General features: G+C 40.6%; 1 protein-coding gene across 1 annotated transcript; it reads left to right on the top strand.

The window, feature by feature from the left end:
- Positions 1–2072: 2072 nt before the first annotated feature.
- Positions 2073–22742, top strand: dusp3a (dual specificity phosphatase 3a). The gene is made up of 3 exons (XM_034108056.1): positions 2073–2456; positions 11736–11968; positions 16337–22742. Exons 1-3 carry the CDS (start codon positions 2269–2271, stop codon positions 16564–16566), a joined length of 651 nt encoding a protein of 216 aa, XP_033963947.1. The 5' UTR covers positions 2073–2268; the 3' UTR covers positions 16567–22742.
- Positions 22743–24142: the final 1400 nt, after the last annotated feature.

The following is a 24142-nucleotide window of genomic DNA, read 5'->3' as shown; positions in this document are numbered from 1 at the left end:
CATGAAGCTTTTGAGCATGAATTGAACAGACCTGCTGCTGTGTTAATTCTTTAGCTGCCACTTTAAGCTTTATGATGTGTACAACATGGATGTAATTTGATTTAATCTTGCCATTTTAAATGATGTATTCAATAAATAAGGTTAAACCAAATCATTACATTACAATAGATTTTATTTTAATGATTTGGTTTAACTTAAAGAGAAATTTAACCAATGAGCGCTCAGCTCGAGATACCAGCGAGCCGTTTCCCATCAAGCATTTCGCTTCCGCAGCTTGTGGAGAGCAACTGCGCCAACTCGCCTCGCCTCACTCTCAAGGCTGCGGGCGTCTTTGTCCCGCGAGATTTCAAAGTCTCATGTGGGCGAGCCTCCAGCAAGTCGGACAAAATGACTAACCATCATGCAACGCACTAGCAAGATGTTGATCGCAACTGCGCAGGTCTGCGCAGGTCTGCGCAGGTCTTGCTTGTCTCAAACAAGCCTACTTTGAATGGGGTGACGTCACGTTGCCTCGCTTTTTCACCGAACTGAATTGTGGGTAGCAGAGCGGTCCGTCTCCGGCGTAGCCAGCGCCAGCCAATCAAATCCCGTTTCTGAAAATCTGACAGCTCAAGCCGTAGCCAATCAAACCGCGTCTAAGCTGGGAGAGATATCCCGCCGTTCATTTCTATATTTCAAAAAAAGTTGGAGGAGAAACTAATTATCGCTGTAGCAAATCACCCGGTTTTGTATGACCAGACCCTCTTCACCTACCGGGATACAAACCGGAGGAACCAGGCATGGAGGGAGGTGGCAGAGACAGTGGGTGAAACTGGTAGGTTTTCGCCTGTTTGGGGAGTTTATATATATATATAATATATTGCTCCCATAAAATCCCCGGGGGTTTTTGCTTTGTATGTCGGGGGCGGGAGATTCATGTGATTGGTTGTTGGTCGCGTTGCTTGAATAAAATCCCCAAGCTACAGACATGCCCAGCTCCAAGCTTTTTTTGAAGCTGTAGTGTGGACGCTCCATTAGTCGCACAGACTCGAACTTTAAACTGTACTTAAATATGTATTATCCACAAACATCGGATCTGTAAAGCGGGGACATATAGTTGTTGTGAAAATCGAAAACATTTCGTTATGAAACCTAGCTCAAATGCCTTATTTTAGGATGTTACGCGAAGTCCTTGAAGGCAGCACGCTCTCTCTGGAGCTTCAAAAAAAGCTTGGAGCTGGGCGTGTCTGAAGCTTGGGGATTTTATTCAAGCAACGCGACCAACAACCAATCACATGAATCTCCCGCCCCCGAGATACAAAGCAAAAACCCCGGGGATTTTATGGGAGCAATATATAAAACCTACCAGTTTCACCCACTGTCTCTGCCACCTCCCTCCATGCCCGGTTCCTCCGGTTTGTATCCCGGTAGGTGAAGAGGGTCTGGTCATACAAAACCGGGTGATTTGCTACAGCGATAATTAGTTTCTCCTCCATCTTTTTTTGAAATATAGAAATGAACAGCGGGATATCTCTCCCAGCTTAGACGCGGTTTGATTGGCTACGGCTTGCGCTGTCAGATTTTCAGAAACGGGATTTGATTGGCTGGCGCTGGCTACCTCGGATCTTTCAATCCCGTTTGAATTGCGCCACAAATTACACATATGATGTTTACAATTTTTCAAGATAATTTTACAAGTCAATTTTTTTTAAATGTGTCGTAAAACTGTGAAGTAACACTTAGTGTGCATACACAAAAGGCGAGTTAGTCGGGACCGGGATTCTGGGATTTGTAGTCTTTCTAGTTGCCTATTTTTCATAGTCTTATATTTCAACAGTTTTACCACAAACTGTGACTTTTTTGACATAGAAATTATTATTTAAGATTGACAAACATCATATGTGTAATTCGTGGCACAATTCAAACGGGATCAAAAGATAATCTTTCTCTCTCCATTGACTTCAAAACAATCTTTTTCCGAAATAAGGTCCCATGAGTCCTACCGGAAGGGGAGGGACTTCGCCTCTCTATTGTTTATTTTGAAAGTTTCGACCGGAAACTCCCTCCAGCTCCACGTAAATGGGTCTGTAAAAAAAAAGTCGGTCCCGCCGCTGTTACACATCGCCACATCATGATCAAACACCTTGTAGGCTAGACAAGAAGACAAGCTCGCGCACGACTCACGTGCAAAGGTCAAATGCAGCTGAATAACCGCATGAGGCTGACGAGTTTGAGGCTGTGTGTTATCTAACATTAGTTAGGGGAGGTCAAACAAAAAGAAGAAGAGCCATGAAGAAACACCTGAGTCCTACAAAACAGGCACAGAAGCAGCCTCCACCGGAGGATGTTCCTGTGGCTCCCGGCGGCGAGGTTACAGTCCAACAACTCAACGAGCAGCTGTCGAACGGCAGCGGTTGCTACAGCTTACCGACACAACACTTTAACGAGGTGTTCCCCCGGATATACATCGGCAACGCGTGAGTCATTCATCATTTCGTTATTAGGCTGTCGGTTGACAGGTGAGACAGGTTGTTTTTGTGCTCGAGCCTCAAACACCGAGCAGACGTGACAATGACAACAGTGTCGCATGCACAGCGGGGCGGGCTCGTGCATCTGGTGTCCTCACTATCAGTATGGAGGGAAGCGACAGCCTGTTGTTGTTTTAACACATTGTTCTGTTGTTCTCGACATTTCAGCCTCGGCAATGTGCCTCAGCAGCCAGGCAGGTAGATATCGTCTAAGAGTGTAACGTAATTAAAAACATAATCATGTCTCCCTTTGAATAAATAGTCCAGGACTCGCATATAAAGACACAAAGGGCTGTTTTTACTCGTTGCATCCCTTCATCAATAGTATCTCTGCCATATGAAACGTCGTCATGCCACTCCCCATTACACCCAGCTGGGATGAAACAACATGTTACTTCTAAAAGAAAAAAAGGTTTTAATTTTCATTCATAATGGGCTTAGAAAAACAATAACAACAGGCAGTCTCGTGGATTGCTTCAGAACAAAGAGGGACAAAAAAGAGAACGTTAATTTTAGAGTCGTGATGGGAAGTCGTGACTCGTGACACTTACATAGTTTTCAAATATCATAGGCTACCCCTTTAACTTAAATACATAATAGAAACAAGTGTCAAACGTATTCATCAGTGTCAGGTATTACACTCAAGAAACAAGTCCTTGAACAAATATATGTACATACTTTGTGAATAATATAATAAACCTGTTGTCCACCTAGAGCTGACTATCCTTACTCACCACAAGTACATTTGTATTTGTATTTTTCACACTTTTCCCATTTATATAAACAAAAAGATCCATCAGTAGTAAAAGTAGTTGTTAGAGTTATTTGAAAGGGGAAAAAAAATGCTATCCTTTTAATGTATGCTCCGATACCTCTATCGCAATGTAACATGTGCTGAGCAATATGCTGGTTTTTTTTTTAAGTGGTTGCAGGAGTTATATGGCTGCACTTTTATTGTCATAACTGGTTATCATTTTGTGTATTTTCGTGTTTAATCACTTAGTCAGCATATCCTTGAGCGGGACGTAATCAAATGTCTTGGTTGTCCAACCAACATTCCAAAATTCAAAATTGATCAAAATACTGTAAGTAAAAATTATAAAACATTTCTGAAACTAAAACCATGTATTTCAAAAACATCCCTGATTATTTTTCCCTCGACTAATTGAGTAATCAACTTATTGTTGAACCCCAAAACATTGTAGTTTGTTTTTAACCTGAACAAACATGTTTGATTAATTTTGAAGATGCAGCTCACATTTTCCTGAAGTCCAAAGTCATCAGGCTTGTTTCACCTGACCAATTATAGAAACCCAAAAAATACTCAGACTCGGTATAATTCAGGATTAATAAATTGCTGCTATATAATTTAAGTTTAGCTATTTTACTTATATCAAGTCGTGAAAGGGGCTGAGTACACGAACACACACAGTACAGTGTATATTGCATATACTAAATATGGCATGGGGAGAACCGTAAATCCACAGTTGTTGGTTGACTTGATGCTATTGGCTTTGTAATGAACATGCCCAATCTTTAGGAATTTACAGCTCGGTGTTCCAGTAAAACCAGTTCTGGGTACTACTGCACTCTGGGACACTGTACAGATTGTGTTAGAGATGTATTATATGCATGTATGAAAAAAAACTGTCAGATATTTTTGTGGGATTGTTACCATCATTTGTCTTTCACATTAGCACAGGTATCAAATATTTATTGTACATGTATCAGTTTTGTACATTATCACACACAAAATAAATGGTTTAACAATGAGTATTTTAATGCAACATTGAGTAAATAACATCCTTAAATATAGTAGATTACCCCAAATTGAAAAAAAATGAAATCATTCAATGTTTAAAGTGTCACATTTTTCTGAAAGCCAAAACGGAAATATAATTATAAAAAACATTTTGCTGGGCTTTAATGTAATATAGGCTTTTTAAAGAGCAGCTCCTCATTTCAATTTATGGATGTACGGCAGATTCAGGGATGCCCCTGAGAAGCGTAGTGTGTCTGGGCCGTCCATCAGTTGGCTCCAGCCCCTGCCAAGACAGTGGTGGAGGAATACAAGCACATTACTGTACCTCACTGCTACAACAAAATCAATCTGAATATGCCACTGTGTCCGGGCCAAGTCTCGAAACAAAGTGCTGGCAGCCCGTGTGCTCGACTGATCACACAGTGCTGTGGGCTGAAAGAGCGGCTCTAATGGACTTTCAGATTTACGGATGCTTTTGAAGAAGATATTTTGATTCCTGGGAAAAATAAATATGTTCTTTGTAATTAGGCAGTGGCGGCTGGTGGAAAATATTTTTGGTGGGGCTGTTGATATAGTGAGTAAAAAAAATGTTTTGGGGAGAAATGACCCCTTAAATTAGGACTTCTGGTGATGTAATGGCGCGTTTCCAGTGCAGCGCGGAGCTTGCTTTAATGCTGTGTTCAGACCGGACGAGATGCGAATATTCGCTTCGCTCTAAACGCTCGAGTTTCACCGCGGCTGCCAGCTGTGTTTACTCGCGCTGGCTCGGGAGCTACAACAAAATGAACATATTTTACCGTGATTAAATTGTAATACACGTTTCTAAATGATGCCGACGTAACAACATACTGATACCGGTTAGTAAAAACCATGAATTAATGCTTTGACAAGTCTGCAGACAGACGGCAGGCGAAAAACCTTTTAGAATGCTTGTTTTCTGAATGGAGCTTGGCTAAGCTAAGGTTATATCCGACCCTCCACACTCACAACAACGGCCTATACAGACATAAATAAATCAGCGACTGTATTCTCCATGACACAGACAGTCTGTGGTTTGTATTTGTTTAACTTTTGTCTAGTTTCTGAACAGATCGTATCTGTCCCCGGCTGTTTGAAGAGCAAGCATGGGAAACAAAAGATAGCATTTACCTGTTTGCATCGTTTGCATCCAGCTAGCCATGTGAGAAGCCTTGTTGATACGTTGTCTTTTTCACGAGCTTGCTGTGATATATACAAATCGGGTTGGTCCGGTCCAAGGTCTTTAAGTATCAATTTATCTCCCAAACTTCTCCTTTCGAAAGGATTGGAGAGTAGCTCTTGCACGGAATTGGGTGCGGGCCGAGGTCCGCCGACTCCACCTGCACACCATTCTCATCCAACTACTGCGTCACCTTGGTCACTCACGAGTCTAAACAACAACTCACGTAAGCAACGTGGGCTCCAACGTGAGCGCCCTCATGACCAAAATATTTGACGCCGCTGATTGGCTGAAATTATGTTTCGGCGGCACAGTTTACTATTGAGACTTTTGCAACGTGCTGGTTGCTGCTGTTTGGCTCGGGGGCTCCTTGCACGGCGCCCGGTAATGATAAACTAATGCCATGGGCAAGGCCAGGCAGGACACATGTGACTTATCAGTAACTTTAGACATCGTAACACAATTTTAAATGAGATTTTATTGTATGTGGGAAGAGCTGGGGCAGCGCCCCTAGCGCCCCTATGGGCCGGCCGCCACTGTAATTAGGGATGCTCCGATCTATCGGTCACCGATCGAGATCGGCCGATACTCACTCTCTACCGATCGATCGGTGCTATCTAAACATGCCGATCGCGAGAGCCGATCGCATGACGTAAAATACATGACACTTTACTCTGTGTGCGGCAAAACAAGCTCGCCAAAATGGCTTCACCGGTCTGGCATTATTTTAAGGTGTCCGAAAAAGGCAGTAAAATAGCGGTATGCAACGTGTGTGAAGCAGAAATCCTGCAGCTCCGCCCGCCTGACCGGTAAGCGCAGCGAAACACACACACAGACCAGACCGCAGTTCATTTTCCTGTACCAGTAAATAGTTCTGGTCGGAAAGAACCGGGTGATTTGATACCGTAATTTCTCGTTTGGAATATGAGGAAATGAACTGCGGTCTGGCTCTCCCAGCTTGCACGCGGTTTGATTGGCTAGCGCTTGTACTGGCGGGATTTGCATAAACGGGATTTGATTGGCTGATGCCAGCATCGGGAGCATCAAAAGTTGAACATTGCTCAACTTTTGATGCTCACAATGCTTGTAAAGCCATGCTCACGATGCTTGCAAAGCCATGCTCCGCTCCCCACAATGCAGTTCGGCGAAAATTCTAAATCTTCTACGTCACCCCATTCAAGTGAATGGGCGAAGCGTTGAAAGCATTTTTTCGATGCCTGTAGTGTAGACGGGCCGTAAGAGTTAGACCTAACACACTTAGCTATTTTATCTACCTCTGGAACAAGCTAAACTAGTTATTATAAATATATGTATTCTTCATTGTCGGGTCACTCATTACTGGATCAGTGAGCTGCATGAGATACTGACAGGCTGTCAGGAAAGAGAGAGAGGGGGAGGGAGAGAGGAAAAGAGAGAGCTTCCGCTAATTTCTCCCGTGTTATTATCCAAAGTGAATGTAAACTTGAATAATGTACATCATTTGAATGTAATAATTAAGTTGATTGTTGTTTGTGGAAGCTCCAGTGAATGAGCCCCATTAACTGAGTTTTAAACATCACTTTAAATGGAAGATTTAAACATCACTTTAAATCTTCCATTTAAAGTGATGTTTAAAACTCAGTTAATGGGGCTCATTTAGGCCCCGCCCACTCGATCGGATCGGCGATCGGTATCGGCCGATACTGATTCCGGCGATCGGCCCCGAAATTGGCGATCGGCCCCGAAATTGGCGATCGGAGCATCCCTATTTGTAATCATTCAAAGCATTTTACTCACTCCAATCCATGGCTATATGCAGTATGGTAGGGTCATTAGTCGGAGGTCTTACCGTTAAAGTATATCTAACAAGTGGAAAGGGCAGCAAAATGTAATTTGATATTACAAATGGCTCAGGCAGGGCGAGGTGGTATTGATTGTTGATGAAAGCCTGCACCTCGTCCGCTTTTTCCACCACTGGGACTCACTAAGCCTTTCTGCTGATGGATCCTGTTTATTAGATGTACCCTGTTACAAATGTTGTTGGTCGGCAAAATAAGATCAAAACAAACACACTGATTAACACTGTATATGTTTTATGCGTGTTTGTGTGTGGTGTAGTAGTTCACACACTTATTTGATCGCAATGCATGACTCGAATGAAAAAAGATAACTTTGTCCTTGAAAATGTCCGTTCTAGTCTCTCATCATGATATCCCCCGGGAATTTGGCTCATGACCTATTTTGGGCCACAATCCATACTTTTAAAGCAACAACCAGGACACACATTTAAATATGTTCCTCTGGCACTTATGCAAATACATTGTAGTTCAGTTAATAATAGGACAGATTGGAATATCATCTCATCATGACCCATTGTGTTTACTGACATTGCACCTGCTTCAGATTTTAGGTTTTTCTCTACGGCTGACTGAGGAAATATTTCTAGAGCCGTTTGAAGTTGCTGAAACTAAGTTTGACTTTTATATTACATAAGTATTGTTCTGTCCAGTGTTGTGGCGTCTGAAAAACAAGATTATCTGGATTGTTTTTAAAGTCTCTCCATTCATGTACCCGTTTTTTTAAAGGGGCCCTGTTAGGCTTTTTTTGGGTTTTCCCTTTATTGTGTGTTGTATAGGTTTGTGTATGTAAATGGTCTCCAAAGGCTGAAATCCCAAAGTTAACACCAGAGGGAGTTTCTCTTCCACACACTCCCCGAGCCTGAAACACCTCCATTGTACTCCTTTGTTAACTTCCACGACATAGTGACATCACCAGTACTTCTATTGGCTAGACCTTCAACACATTGTACGTGATGAAGGGCAAGACATCTCTAAGCTGTTGACCAATCACAACAGCGCTTGCCAGCTAACCAATCGGAGCAGACTGGGCTCTGGTTTCAGACGGAGGGTGAAAAGAGGTGCTGCAGCACAGGCAGTATGAGAAAAATAAAGAGCTTTTTGAATATTAAAGCATGGAGACATGTCACAGTAGAGGAACAAAATACTAATATCATATATATGAAACCTGAAAATGAGCATAATATGGCCCCTTTAATGCAGCACCGTTTAAAAAAACAGTTTCATACTCATCAAACCTACGGGAGCAACTGCATTTGTTATATTTGGGGTAGTCTAGTATCACCCTGCAAGTATACCTACTCTTGAAGATAAAGATAACTAATCAGTATTATACACACATGCATTTCCAAACATTTGGACTACCTATGTTGCAAATGTATTATCTTTTCAATTTGCACACGGCATCTATTGCACGTCTGTCCGTCCTGGAAGAGGGCGATCCCTCCTCTGCTGCTCTCCCTGAGGTTTCTCCCATTTTTCCCTTTAAACTGTGGGTTTTCTTCCGAAGTTTTTCCTTGTACAATGTGAGGGTCTAAGGACAGAGGGTGTCGTATTGTCATACTGATATTCTGTACACACTGTGAAGACCACTGAGACAAATGTAACATTTGTGATATTGGGCTATATAAATAAACATTGATTGGTTGATTGATAACTAATCTTAAGAACAAAAACAATAGATTGTCCTAAAGAGATTATAGAAAAAAACCATCTGGGACGGGTAAGCAAAATAAACAACTGATTATACAATAAAGTTTTAAAAATGATGACTTTGTAATGTAACTTTGAGCCTCTCTTAAATGCGTTAAGAGTGTATTTTCCTGAACTCAAACTCCTTCCACTGGTTTCAGATCAGTCCCAGTCAGCACTATGAAACCTCCGTGTGCAGCTCTGGGAAACACTTAAGGTGGGGTTTGTTTGCTTTGAGGAACACTTTGGCTCTTTGTGAAGCGGGTCTTTAATACTTGATGTGTTGGGACTGCAGATCCCCAGGGTGGAGGGCAGGTTCCTAATAGGAAGGAAGCCACTGACTGACTGTGTGTGTGTGTGTGTGTGTGTGTGTGTGTGTGTGTGTGTGTGTGTGTGTGTGTGTGTGTGTGTGTGTGTGTGTGTGTGTGTGTGTGTGTGTGTGTGTGTGTGTGTGTGTGTGTGTGTGTGTGTGTGTGTGTGTGTGTGTGTGTGTGTGTGTGTGTGTGTGTGTGTGTGTGTGTGTGTTTCTTACACACACACACGTACATTACTTATGTGGCATTGTAAGTGCTCACACTGTACATGTCAGCATTTACTCAATCATTTATGCACACAAATATGAGGTCATATTTAGAAGGAAGAAAATATGAGTCCTCACATCTGAAGCAGTCTCTGCCACTACAAACACAAATGGCTGCTTCATCCCTCCTCATATAGCCATAAATGGTGGCAGGGAGGATTTTCTTGTAATTAATTTGTGCAGAAGGAACTTTGCTGGCACCACCTCTGGGGAGCTGCTCAGGGTCACCTAGCCTCGCCTTACCAGCCTCATATTGACTGTAGATAAAGCAATAAAAGAACACTGCGCTGTCAGCGTTCAGCGTGTTACATGAAGATTCATCTCTCGGCGGTAAGCTTTATTGAAAAATAAAGGAATTGTCATGTAAGAAAGAACAGACACATTTTATTTATTTATCCTCTATTTATGCAGGGGGACTTTATCATTTACAATTTCTTCATATTACATTGTTTATGTTTTTTCAATAAATAAAAACCCATAGGTTATGCAATGAAACTTAAGAAAATGACAGTATGACCTTTTAAGAGCCGTAAGCACTAAGCATAATATGTAATGTTTATTGGAAAATATAATCCTCATGATAAAAAAAGACATGTGCCAAGCACATACACCAGGGTCTTATCCAAACTGGGTAACAGGGGCGCTGCGCCCTCTTGCGTATACCAAATGCAGATTCTATTCTTCAGAAACAGTTTAATTACTCGAACAATATGAAGATCGTGTCAATCGACCGTCTGACGGCACAGAAAGCTTTATATTTACAGAGCTACGATGTTGCGTTGTTTATGTCCGCGGCGCCATGTATACAGGCGTCATGTTCTCGCTAGAATTGATATATCTTATAGATCGGCGCCACAGTATTGCCCATACTATATTTTTCTTGAAAAACCCTGTACTCAAGTTTATTTTACTCTTTAGTCCTCATCTATGTGTCTCTATTAGCTGAAAAGTGACAAATGATCTGCAGTTTTTTTCGTTTAAACATAAATTCAGCCCAGCCAATTAGTGACACTAAATGTTCAATAAACTTTAATACAACACATACTAAATTTTATTTAGAATCAATGGGTTGAGCCTGCAGCCAGTTTGGATCGTAGCAGTGGACACAGGCATGGAGCCAGCAGGCGGGGGGGGCAGCCAAAGCTCTCTACAGCCCTAAATGCAATATTGTTACACACAATTTACAGTAGAGCAGGGGGGGGATTTATTGTGTCCTGTAATTTGATTAGATAAAGATGGAGGTGAGGCTCTTAAAGATGAGAGAAGGAACACACAACTGTATGTGTATCTATCTGCTGGTGATGCTATAAAGCCATTTCTTTCTTTAAATATGTGAAATGATTGGTTTGCATGCCATTCCTCTTTCTCCTTTTGTATCCATCTATTTAACTTTCTTTATCTTGCTTACAACGGTCCAATATTCCTCCTTCTGCCTCCATATTTATTGTTGCTATTTCTTTTGGATTGCTCCTCCCTGTATAGCTTTCACGTTCTAAAGCCACATGAGTGTGTGCATCTACTCTAGTAACTCTGTTGGACATTGAACAGGTGTACCCGGTCAGATGAATTAGCTCCACTCATCTAAGCTGCACAGAGGTCTTATCAAGCAGAATAAATGAATACACCTGTGTGTGTGCCTTTTTTTGTAATGTCTCATTTGGCAGGGAGAATTCTAACTGGATATTGAATATCTAGATTGAGGAAATGATCAATAAATTAGCTGACATCAGGATAACATGTTTAAATCGACTGGTGAGTAGCGTTTAAAAGCAACAACATGCAGAAGTGCTTCTCCAGCTCATCGCAGATATACAGTATTTGGCTGTGAATCATGCTGGGTTACTGCTAGCACTAAAACCCATGCAGAGTGGTCGTGAAAGATGCAACCTACATTGTGAAAATACGACTTTAAAATAAATAGTGCTGACTCGCTCCTTTGCTGTAGTCTGTCTTGTTATTATTAGGGGTGTTTTTTTTCTTTGTTATGTTCTGCTGCTAAATTATCATTATGTTGTGAGAGATTAACAGAGGATTCTCTATACGATTTGACTGGTGTAAGGACTTTATTGCAATGCTGTTTCAGACATCAGAAACCTGCTAAAAGGATTTTATTGACGAATTGTTTTCCACTCCGATTCTATATCTCATTTCTCGCTCTCAGATTCGTAGCCCAGAATGCAATGCGCCTGCAGAAACTGGGAGTGACGCACGTCCTCAACCTGGCGGAGGGAACCTCCTTCATGCATGTCAACACCAGTGTGGAATTCTACACGGGCACGGGCATCACGTACCACGGCATCAAGGCCAACGACACGGTGCAGTTCAACATCAGTGCCTTCTTTGAGGAGGGGGCTGACTTTATCGACAAGGCGCTAGCACACAATAATGGCAAAGGTGAGTTTATTCTGACCTTTGATATGTAGCCAGTTTTAATGCTCAGCTCGAGCCACATTTTAATTACGGTCTATCTTATGTTACACTTTAAAAGGGTGCCTTATTGGTCTGTTAATTGGGCAATTGGCCACATAATAAAAGTGGAACATAATCTTTTTTTGTATTCTGAAAAAGTGTATTAGATATAGTATTTTTGTGTATTCTCACAAAGCACCACTCTTGCAGTCTTACTGATAAACTCTAATGATGGTGTTGGGTAAGTCATAATCTATAAGTATCACTACATCACAAATGAGCATAACAACTACAGCTATTCTTCGGATGTTATCCTCCATTTCCAAATGCACCTAAACCCCGAGGACAATTGAGAGTGTATGCCTTAACAAAGCCATCAAAGGTAGAGCAGATAAAACTGTTTCTTCCTTCTCGCTTCAGTAGTTCCCACTTGAAAGTAATTTGTCACGACAAGTTAACACATGAAAACAAGCTCCTTACAACGGATACGAGATTTAAACCGTCCTTTAATGAGTTACTCACGGTACGCTTCAATGCTGTGGGCCTTAAAGTGAAAGCAGGAGATAATCATGATGATGGGCTAAATCTGACACACTCCTGAGCCCTGCCCCACATTCCATTATCAGGTCATGCCGAATTGATCCATGTAGAACACACCTGTAGCTCCAAATCGACATTATTGTGTCTTACAGTTGCTAGGTTGAAAAGATTATCGGACACTTTAGGACTGGTTTAAAACAATGGAACGGCGTATGGAAAATGGCCAAATGTAATTAGGGAGTTGAGTCTTATAGGGTATTTTTCCACCTATTGTCCCATTCTTGTATGTCCAACTGACCAATAGGGACAAAACATTTATTAATTGGTCCAGGATCGAGCCATAAAACAGTTTGCAATGTAAACCCATTGGGCATTTGCATACCATAGATTTATTGTCCAATACAAGTGTTTATTTTTCCCACTGGCAGGCTCAGATTGTTGGTCTGGCAATATTCCGGAAAGGACCTTAAAAAGAAATAAAGTGTTTTCTCCTTTCTTTTCAAATGTCTAACCAAGTCTCCCTAAAGGAGAAGTCTCAAGAGGTCCAGGCTTCATCACATGATCAAAATAAGCCCAATAAGTCAATACATTTTGGATAACAGTTAGCTGTGCTTTTCTGTCCTGCAACACAACACACTCTTCCCGTCAGTCTTCTCAAAATATCAATTACTTTTTTAAACAATGTTTAAGTCATCTCTAGAAAGTTAAAAGCGTCAGCTCAATGCAATGTAATGTAATAAAAATAAGCTTAAATAAGCCATTTGATATTCCCACAAGGTCACATGTGCTACATTTTAGAAAGTGGAATACAAAGACTGAAGAAGTAATCAATCTGCCCTCCCCCTACCAAAAAAAACAGTTACATTTAGTAATTTGTCAGCGCACATGAGGGATGTGTTTCATGTCGTGTGCTGAACCCTGTATTTCATAACATGAATTTATTGTCGGCCTTGACACAGAATAGCAACTTAATTCCCAGGCAATTTGGCAAAGGTGCACCAACACCGGGTGTAAATCAGGAGGGAAGAGCGACCAGGACTGTGGGGGAGAGCAGAGTGGGGGGGGCCTCAGTCGCTCGACAGTGTGCTGTGTGCAACATTATCTTTGACATTTTGTGACCGCACTAGCTGCAAGCTCTGAAGAAGGTCATAGGTTCTGGATTTTAACGAGGCATCAATGCATTATTCTACGTGTCTGCCATGAAGACAGGAGGGCACTGTGTCATGTTTACAGGCTCACAATGCACACTTTCATCCTAATATTCTAAATAGAAACTAGCAGCAAGAGTATCAGCATATTAAAGCTGCATTGCTTAAATGTTTTTATATTAATAACTGATAAATTGTGGAGTTTTATTTTCCTCTACAGAGCTTTAACGTTGGACGTGAGGAGTCAACAGCATCATTAATGACTTAGGTTTTATTCTCTCTTGTTGTATACAATCGGACAACAAACAATATCATTTTATATTATGAAGTGGGGATAAACTGAAGTTAATTTATTTCATTTGAACACATCAGAAGTTATATTAATCAGATTTGAACAACATTTTTAATCGGCAAGTAAAAGACATCAGTTGTTTTGAATTTATTTTTAAGAAAGTCAAATTGGACATCTAGCGAGAAGGGCTGTCTCTTTTCCTCAAAGGCGAGTTCAAACAGTAATCGATTAATCAATAAGCCTATTGACAAAAACATTTATATAAACTATTTTGATCATTGATTATTTTATTGCAGTCATTTTCCAGGCTGAAATTGTAAGCAATTACAAAATGATCAGATATAAGAGAGTATTGTATTGGTGAACATAATATGTTTGGGTATAGGAATTTTTAAAAGCATTTGGCATCAACTAAACGATAGACTTAACAATTATCTATGACCTTAAAAACTGCTTGGCCAATGACTGAATATTTAAACAACTGTAGGTAAATCATGTAATTTCGCAATCAACGGGGCAGAACCCAAAATACTTAAACACATTGCTTCAGAAATGCTTTGGTGTGTCTCAGCAGCAGAGCTTTGCACCCTAGTGTCCTCCTTGATTTGTATGTATTAGCTATTTTTGTTAGCTTTAAATGCTATATGGGCAATGGGGTCAGATGAGAGGGAATTTTTAAAAGAGTGCCCTCTACTGGACTACAAGCAAAATGTTGAACTGGAACAGGTCATTACAGTTTGAATATTTGACTTTCCCCCTTATTCAAATTTGAATTAAGAGGTGAAATCCTTACTAGTGATGGAGTGAATAATGATTGAGATCCTGTCCTACATGAGGATACAGTAGAATCCACATTGATCGGTGGCAGGCGACTCAGGGATACGAGGAGATTAAACTACAGAGAGGGGTTACACCAGGAGAGGGACACAGAGAGGGGTTGCTTTTCAAATAAAGTGCAGAATCTGCTGATCTGAGCCCAGAACATCAGCTGCTCCGTGGAGCCTGCCAAGCCAGATTTCCTCATGGGGTTCTCGCCTGTCAGTGAAGGAAGTTAAATAGAAACGCATCCTAGAAGGCAAACACAAACAAGTCGTATTTCACACACAGACAATTACACAGACACAAAATATAAATGGAGTACAGAAAACATGCAGGTATTGTGTGTGTGTGTGTGTGTGTGTGTGTGTGTGTGTGTGTGTGTGTGTGTGTGTGTGTGTGTGTGTGTGTGTGTGTGTGTGTGTGTGTGTGTGTGTGTGTGTGTGTGTGTGTGTGTGTGTGTGTGTGTGTGTGTGTGTGTGTGTGTGTGTGTGTGTGTGTGTGTGTGTGTGTGTGTGTGTGTGTGTGTGTGTGTGTGTGTGTGTGTGTGTGTGTGTGTGTGTGTGTGTGTGTGTGTGTGTGTGTGTGTGTGTGTGTGTGTGTGTGTGTGTGTGTGTGTGTGTGTGTGTGTGTGTGTGTGTGTGTGCGCGCGCATCTCCTGGTGCAGAAAATGCTTAGCTAAGCAACTTTGATCTCAGCATATGTTCCCAACCAGTGTTACTGTGCCTTGTTTTTTATGTTAATGTGTTTCTTCTCACTTCCCCCATTTTGTTTTCCCCCCAAGAGAGGAGGATTAAATCACTCAGAGAGAGCCCATTTTTGAGTGAAAACCCTCTATATTTTTCATACCCCTTAACAACATCTGTGCGGTTCTTTAGGGAAGTGGTGAAATGAAACGTACATTTTTCAAGTTCTGATCACGTGTCCCTTTAGCTAAGTATATATATATTTAAACTCCCCTTTAGTTTCGTATAACACTGAGCAGAGAATATTAAGAGGTATTTGTTTGGATCACTGAGATGCTGTATATACCCCCAAAAGAGCGTAATCAAAGTTATGCATCATCGTCAACAGCCACGAAGCTCATTGTTTTTATGTATTACAATGATATTGTATATCCTTGTCCACAAACCAATGTTTAATATGTCCTGGGTTTATTTCTCCAGAATTCTGCACCACTAGGGCTACACATGAGGGAAATATGTGATTATTGCAAAAATTATAAATAAAAAGATATTAAAGTGTACCTTTTTTTTTTTTCTTCTTTTTGCTGTTTCTAATATACTTCTAAAATACACTGAATAAAAAACATTATTTTATTAAACAAATGTGATATTGAAATAAATACAAAAGGCACGAATGAAATGCAACGTTAATGACATTTTAAAGTGCCGTTTAAGTAGTTAGGTTTCAACTAAGAAGAAAATACCGTAATTGCAATATCTTAGTCTTGAACAATGAGTTTTTCCGGCAAGTTGGCTTTGCAATAAAAAAATGAAAGTGCAACGCCAACATGTACAGTATCTGATTGTACCATTCTCCATGTATATCCTCCAGGGAAGGTGTACGTACACTGCAGAGAAGGCTACAGCCGCTCCCCCACCATGGTGGTGGCTTACCTCATGCTGCGCCACAGGATGGATGCCCGGCTGGCGGTGGCCACCGTGAGGCAGAAGAGAGAGATCGGCCCTAACGACGGCTTCCTGCGCCAACTGTGCCAACTCAACGAGAAGCTGGCAAAGGAGGGCAAGCTGAACGGGGAGGTGGGAAAACTAAAGACCAAATGAAAAGCCTCCTATCATGCCTTTCACAGGCTTCCAACCACTCTGGAAGTCTGACCCCACCCTGACCAAACCAGCACCCATCCGACACCAAGGGGTATTCCATACACAATCATACATGCATTTATCTGTGTAGAAAACTATTCCTCACACACACGCACACACACATGCTGTTTTTTATCTTCAGTTCACGTCTGCCACTGCTGCTCTGTAAGAGGACATCCGTCAAATCCTCTGCCTGCTCCTACAAAGAGTGTGATCTCAAATACTTCCTCTTTCCCAAACACACAACGCTCCACACTTGCAGATCTCTCGCTGCATGAAGTGGTGACTTAAAGAATTCCTTCAATCTCCATAAGTTTGCCCTGATTTTTAAGATTTCCTTAATAAAAAGTAAGATTATAGCACAATCATTCCATAGTTTTCCACTGCCGGGAATGTCAGTGTGGTCTCCAACAGCAGGAGTATTTTAAAAATTCCAAACAAACTTTTAGATATCAAACGGCCACACGTGATGCAGATAAAATAGGTCAGAAAGCGATGTGGGAATAGATGGAGGGAACATCCCAAACATTCCAAACCCCTTAAATGATCTTCTTCCTTGAAGGGCAGATATGTAATGCACACACACAAATGATTCACACTCTAATGCAAGCTGCAGCTCTGTGTAACATTCCACTCGGCATCCTGGACTCTCGGCCTCTAGTTTGACAGCGGTAGCGATACATCGGACACATTCTGTGTCCCAGAGGCTCGCAGCAAGGACAGCAAAGGTCGAGCTTATTAAAAATAACGAGCTGCTGCGTGGGTTGCTCATGTCGCGGCCATATTTCCAGTTGCTTTTTAAGTGACATTATTTTAGTTTGCCATTGAGCTCAAGGAGCCTGCACACGAGGCAAATCACATTCAGGCAAGTGAGTACTGGGAGCTCTGTCCTCTAACATTCACAGAGGTCATCTACAGTATTGCAGTTCTAAAGTGGCTTGTTTACAATTACATATATCATATGATGTTATATTATTTTCCTGTAGAGCAGGTTTGCATGACAAACTTCCTTTATCGGGATTACATTTATAGTTTTACATCCCTACAGTGATTGTGTTTTGGGTTATCAAAACGCAGATGACCAAAACGTACAATACAGACAGTATTTGTTGCCTTTAACTTAGACAACACTCAAGTGAAGCCAGCTAATATAAATACGCTTTTCACACACGTGTTGTGAAGACCTCCAAAAACATTAAAAGTCCTGAACAACAGGAGCACTGTTTAATTTATTTGACCTATCCTCTTTTTTCATTTAAATACTTTGATTTACTGCAGGTGAGGTAATGCTTTTGTTGGATGCATTATATATGTTTGTCTTGCATTGTCAGCATCTTATGTTCGCCTTCTATCCACATTAAGCAGGTGTTTTCGTACTTGAAGAAATGAGCTCTTATGAAACAATGACGTAAGCGTGATCACTCATTTTAAACCAATCACATAGCAGAGCTGTTAAGCGCTGCAGCTAACACATATTTGGTGTGGTCAGTTGTTTGTAAGATTCCCAACTTGCCCACATGACCTACGCTACACTTACAGACTAGTAGCTTAAAGGGGTTAAAGGCGCACTTCACCAGGTTTACCAATTTCAATCTAGAGGCCTCTAGTTTGGAGATGCCTCCCACTAACTCTTCTAACGGAGCGGTCCAGTCATCACGCCACAGAATTGTCCACTGCCATACGGTCAGCACCACGGTTTCATCCACACAGTCAGTCAGAGGCCCGTTCACAACATGGCTCACTCCTACATGTGTGTGTTAATTATGCCTGACTTTACACCCACACACCGGGTCAAATTACAATGTTTTGTTGGTATGTACGTCAGCATTGCAATATATGTCAATACCCTCATCAGATACTGTATATAGAATGTAATCACATCTAAATATGACTATTCAGGCTTTAGTTGTTACATATAGGCAACAGTAGTTCAACAATACACTTTAAAAGTATTTATTACTTGGCATAATACTGTAAAGTAAACCTAGTGCCAGGAAGGATGGAGATGGGGTGTCTTTAAAGGAATATTTATCCCACTAAAATGAACATTTGTGTATCGATTACCCATGCTGTGTTACCTTGAAGAAAACCTTTTCCTACCTCGATGGTAACAACAAATTAAAAAACGTTACAGATGACATTTAACAACAGCAAAATGATATTGAAACGTACAATTATATACGCTCACTCTTTACCGTACAATTATTTTTAAAAAACGCTTGCGTAAACATTCTCATGCTAGCGCAGTCGCGTTACTTGTCCGTGCATGTCGGGTCAAAAGTGTTTTAAATAGTGTGTTTTTTAAGATTAATATTTTGGGGGCTTTTGTACCCTTCCAAAAGCTTGGAAAGGGGGTTGGGGGGCAGCATTTTCAGCTAAATGCCATGGGTTGGATTTGAACCCGACTTGCTTTTCTTCCCCTTTTTACCTTTGGGGAAAATGCAATTAGATGTAGTGCGCATACAACTCAGTAACAGAGACTTGGATTTACTGCACAAGTGTTACGAGATAACATTTTTAAAGTTTTTCTGTTATTAAACTCATCCTCATTTTCTTTAAAATACATTAAAAAAAACTAACCATAACAAAAGAAAAAACTGTTTTCTTAAAGAATACAACCGAACCCAGTCATTTCTATATACATGATCAATTTAAGGTGGAAAGAATTCCTTCTAAACCCCCACTCCACAGAGCTGTTTTTCGAGGTGGACTCCCATCAAAGTGCAGGGGTCTGAGCTGGATGAGCACCAGCATCCCTCCAGAGTTCCGACTTTTTGTCCCACACATCATAATCCTCCCGAACAAACGGCCTCGGGGCATGTTCGCATGAATCCAGGGGCGCAGTCGTCTCACTAGAGGAGAATGGAAACTAGGTTGTCTCACCTCATTAATGGCACTATTTATTCCTCCTTTGATATATCTGTATACATATGAATATATACATGTATACTGTATATACATATTTAAGTGTTGACATATGTGAATGTATGAGCAATGTGTCTATTAACGTGTAGGTATCGTCAGTACGTCTTTATATATCATATTATATTTGTATATGGTGCATCGAGGTATCCATCGGTTACATGTACATTCATATTGAAATGTGATGTACATGTAAACTGTTGTCTTTGTGATTGTGACGTTTCCTAGTTGTGCAAAAGTTGCTTATGATCAGCAGGGTTTACCAAGCTGGGATACTGAAGCATGTGATCACCCTGTTTGATAATGTTTCGTACCGTTTTTAAGTTTTCATGGTAGTTTATTCCTAGTATACAGCAAGATGCAGGTGGCAGCATAAGATGGATACGAATTATCCTCCATATGGCCGCACACGTCATCATGTCAAAGGATACACTCATCCCATCAAAAACATTTACAGCTAAATGTTATGTGATGATCTATATTTGAGGTTCCAGATACACTTTCCTTTTCAATGCAATGTTTTCAGCAGCAAAACAATTATCTTTGAACAGGCTGCAGACTCCTAGTAAAGAGAAACATCCAGTATGTGTTGTGAGATTTCATGATGAAAGAACTAATGTAGTTTTTGTGCAAAAAATTAAATAAGACTATATTGTTATTATTATTATTGTAAGTCAGTTGCATATAAGCCGTATTTCAAGTCAGTTTTATACATGTGGACGTGTGCAAACTACAGGAGAGTAATGTGACGGCAGTGGATAAATAAGACCTGCAGACTTGTTGCTGCTACATACTTGCGCCGCCTCCAAATATTGGGGTGTGGTAATGTAACCTTTGAAGACATCACATTTGGCTTTGGGAATAATTATTTCACTTTTACATTGGGGAAAAAATACTCCAGACTGAAATTAAAATACAACCAGTGTGGTAAAATAGCAATCTAATTTAATTTTTAATCTAATCTTTAAATCCAATCTTTGAATCCAATTTCAAAACATGCATTGAAATGTCAAGTGTTTCTTTAGCCGTTGCTCATTATAGGATTAAAGATCACGTTTGAATCAAATATTACCACAGGAAGTTAGAAATGAGGTGCTGTTTTTTTTGTCTCCTTTAGTCATCTGATGCACTTGACATTTTTTCAAAATGTTAAAGCAACGTGCCCAATATCACATATCCTGCAAGCCCTCTTTCCTGTTGTGTGTCTAGCCAGATGAATCGGGTGCAGTGGCTCCAATTTGAGACGATTTTCAAGTCAAAATGTCTTTCACTTCATTTTCCTACCGCCTCGTCATGAACCCAAACCATACAGCAGTGAAGATACAACACAAACAGAGAAACACTTACCTCTGTGCCCTCACACAAAAACATTAAACACCAAGATTGTCTTGTGCCAAGTGGCCTACTGTACAAAATACAGTCAATGTTTATGATTGGCTTTTTAAATGTCATTCCAATGGACTGGGGTTTCACTCTCCAATTTCCACATCTGCTCTACAATACTGCCCTCCTTCTGAATTCACAAGCAACAACTCGCAACAACTCGTTAGGATTTACATAGTTTTACATAACAACAAATTGAGAATGATTGCCCTAAACTCGGTCCAGGATGAGGGTATGTACTTTATAGCATCATAACTCCCGAGATAGGGTCTAATAAACACTAGCCAAACTAGCCATGGTAGATGTTTTCCGACACATTTTGTAGCCACTATTTATAGAAGAAAAACATGTACAACTCTTCCTTTTTGGATGAAGAAAAGGTGCAAAAAAGTTTTCCTAAAAGGAAAGCTTCTATGATGGCTATCCCGCTGGTTTTACTCTTTTTATGCGTAACAGATATACACTGCCACCTGCTGTTCAACAAATGTTATTTTTAGCATTAGTCGTCCGATCTTTTTTAATGTCTTTAATGTGAAACTCTGTTATGTCCAGACTTCCTGTGTTTTGTTTAACAAGGTACCAGCATAGTTTTGTGGGTAATACTCCAGGTACAGTACTGAATGTATTTTCGAGAATGTCTAATGTGAAATGCCATTGATGTATTTTGTTATATATACTGAGTATGTATCACGCACTAAGGCAATTGTGAATTGCTGCATTTTACGGTCTTCACCGGCCGACTATATAGATAGGACTTTGTATGATGTTGAATCTAGTGAGCTGGAATTGCAAATGATATGACTTCTTTCACCTTTAAAAAAAAAAAAAAAAAAGTATTTAGATTTGTCCTGTTACAAGAATGTAAGTTGATTATAGTTAATTGCATTTTCCCTACTAAAATATACTTTTTTTGGTACAGTAGGATTGTGACCTACTTCTATTGTCTTAAGCTTAACACAGTACGTCATTATCCGTTTTTATTTTCTTTCGGATGAGTCACCTATATGGTACCTGGACCAGATGGTAATTGTAATTCATTCATGGTGCTTGCCTGGAAACCAGAAAGAGAGGAGGATTAAATCACTCCGAGAGAGCCAGGTAGTTTTTTTTATCACAGTAAAGAACACTAAACTGACTTTGAGTCGAATGTGCAGTCCCATGTGGCGTATCTCAGCCATCTGTGCTGAAGTAAGCAACAACCTGAGATGTTTAAACCCTCTGTGACTGACTGTCAATATTTTACATCATGGAAAGTCATCTGGCTGAACTTATCTGAATTTTGCATGATGCAATAAACTCCATCCGATCTGGTACTCTTGAGAGCGCTCAAACAAACACCGGAAATGACTTACAAATACTGTTTGGCCCAGGTGAAGTGCAGAGCTGCCATGTCCTTCTTCTTGCTCCCATTCTTAAACAAATAAGAATTGTTTTAGCACAATGAGCCCACTGCCTGACTCCACCCGGAGTCCACGACACAGTCCACATCTTATCTCTTCACCTTTCTGTTGGTGTACAGATGTCTCGGAGGATTATGTTGTGATTTTGGGTCAGCTGTTCAATGGGTATTCCACATGTATATTTGTCACCACCACTGACATCTCAATGAACACAGCACCCCACCCAAAGCCTTACAGTAAAGATTGATTCTTTAGATTGTTTTTAAGTTTGTGTATCTTACTTCACAAAGCAGGAAGGGTACGGCTCCCTTACAGGATGAGACATTGTTGAAGTGCACTTGATTTTAAATTGCAATGTTGAGTTTTCTTACCTTGAAGAAGTCCCTTCTTTCTTATGTTTAAGAAATAAATGGCTGAGGTACTAACATCTGATCATGACTGGCCTCTTTTTGACTACCAATGTGTATGGTTTTGGTATATTGGGTGTATAAAGTATAAATACATTCTCAGTGTTTTCCATTTCATACAGAGCATGGATACAAATCAGTTATACTGTTCTGTAAAACAAAGTTTAAATTAGAGCTGCTTCAGAATTGTTATACTTTTTTTTCTAACTTTCTTAATTCACCATACTACTCTGTATATATCTTCTTCAGACATGAATCTTACAAAATAACGTTGAAAGATTTAGGCTAAGGCTATAATATTTTTTTTTAAAAGACTAAGTAATTGAGAGGTAGTGCTTTTGTCGTTTCCAATGGCAGATATTCCTGTATCCGTTTAAACCAGTGGAGCAAATTAAAAAGTGGTAGTCTATGATACAAAGATATAGCAAGCAAAGTGCCAACACAAGTATGTGCTTGGATATATATCGAGGTGGTGAAATCTAACAAAGTAACTTGCATTTACATACTTTTGTACATTATTCTTATATCATACTTTAACTGGTTTTGAATGCAGTATTTGTAATAGGATTTTTACATAGTGTGATATTTATATTTGTATTAAAGATTTGAGTATTCCACAGCTGTGTAATTGTTAATGTTAAAGGTGACATGTCGTGCTTTTCCGGTTATTACCCGTCCCCTTGTGTGTTATGAAGGTTTTTATGCATGTAAACGGTGTGCAGAGTCAAAACCCTCAAAGTACACCATGTAGGGAGTAAAACCCTAAAACAGAAAATGTCTCCCCAAAACGCCTCGTTGGAGAAACGTCACTGTCCATTTGATTCTTCCGGGTACATCATGATGTCATGTGGTCCCCGGAACGAAATGGACCAATCCGTGGAGCCGTTAAGTTACGTCCGCGCAGCCGTTACGTTAAGCCCCCGCTGATTGGTCCAAATTGACCAATCCACGGACTTCCTCACACACTCAGTGCAGGCAGCTCTGCTGATCTCTCCTCCCTGGCTGCAGGCTGATAACAGACAGTTGGGATCGCGGCGAAATTCTCTCTGCAGACCCATTCTCACAGCGTTTATCAACCTTTTTCTTACTCAATATCAAGCCACACTTATTGTTTTTACTTCGGCTGTGACTTTGTGTGTGCTCAGGGTGAGTTTGGCTGTGTTTCGCTGTGTTTCGGAGCACACTGGGCTCACAGGGAGGGGGGGGCAAGAGCTGCAGCGAGCCGTTTAGTGGAGAGAGTGAATACACATACTTTACAGAGATGCTGTATGAGAAACCAATGTGAGTTTGGAAAATTGCACAATATAAATCTATTTTAGTAGACCTCAACAATGGAAATATGATCAGTAGAAATGGCCATGACATGGGACCTTTAAAGCCAGTTGCTGCTGCACAACTTCACCACTAGGTGGAAGCAAACCGCTG

The sequence above is a fragment of the Pseudochaenichthys georgianus genome, chromosome 19 (genome assembly GCF_902827115.2).
Source record: "Pseudochaenichthys georgianus chromosome 19, fPseGeo1.2, whole genome shotgun sequence".
NCBI lineage: Eukaryota > Metazoa > Chordata > Actinopteri > Perciformes > Channichthyidae > Pseudochaenichthys > Pseudochaenichthys georgianus.
The sequence above is the reverse complement of the archived record's forward strand: the minus strand, read 5'-3'. Positions and strand labels throughout refer to the sequence as shown.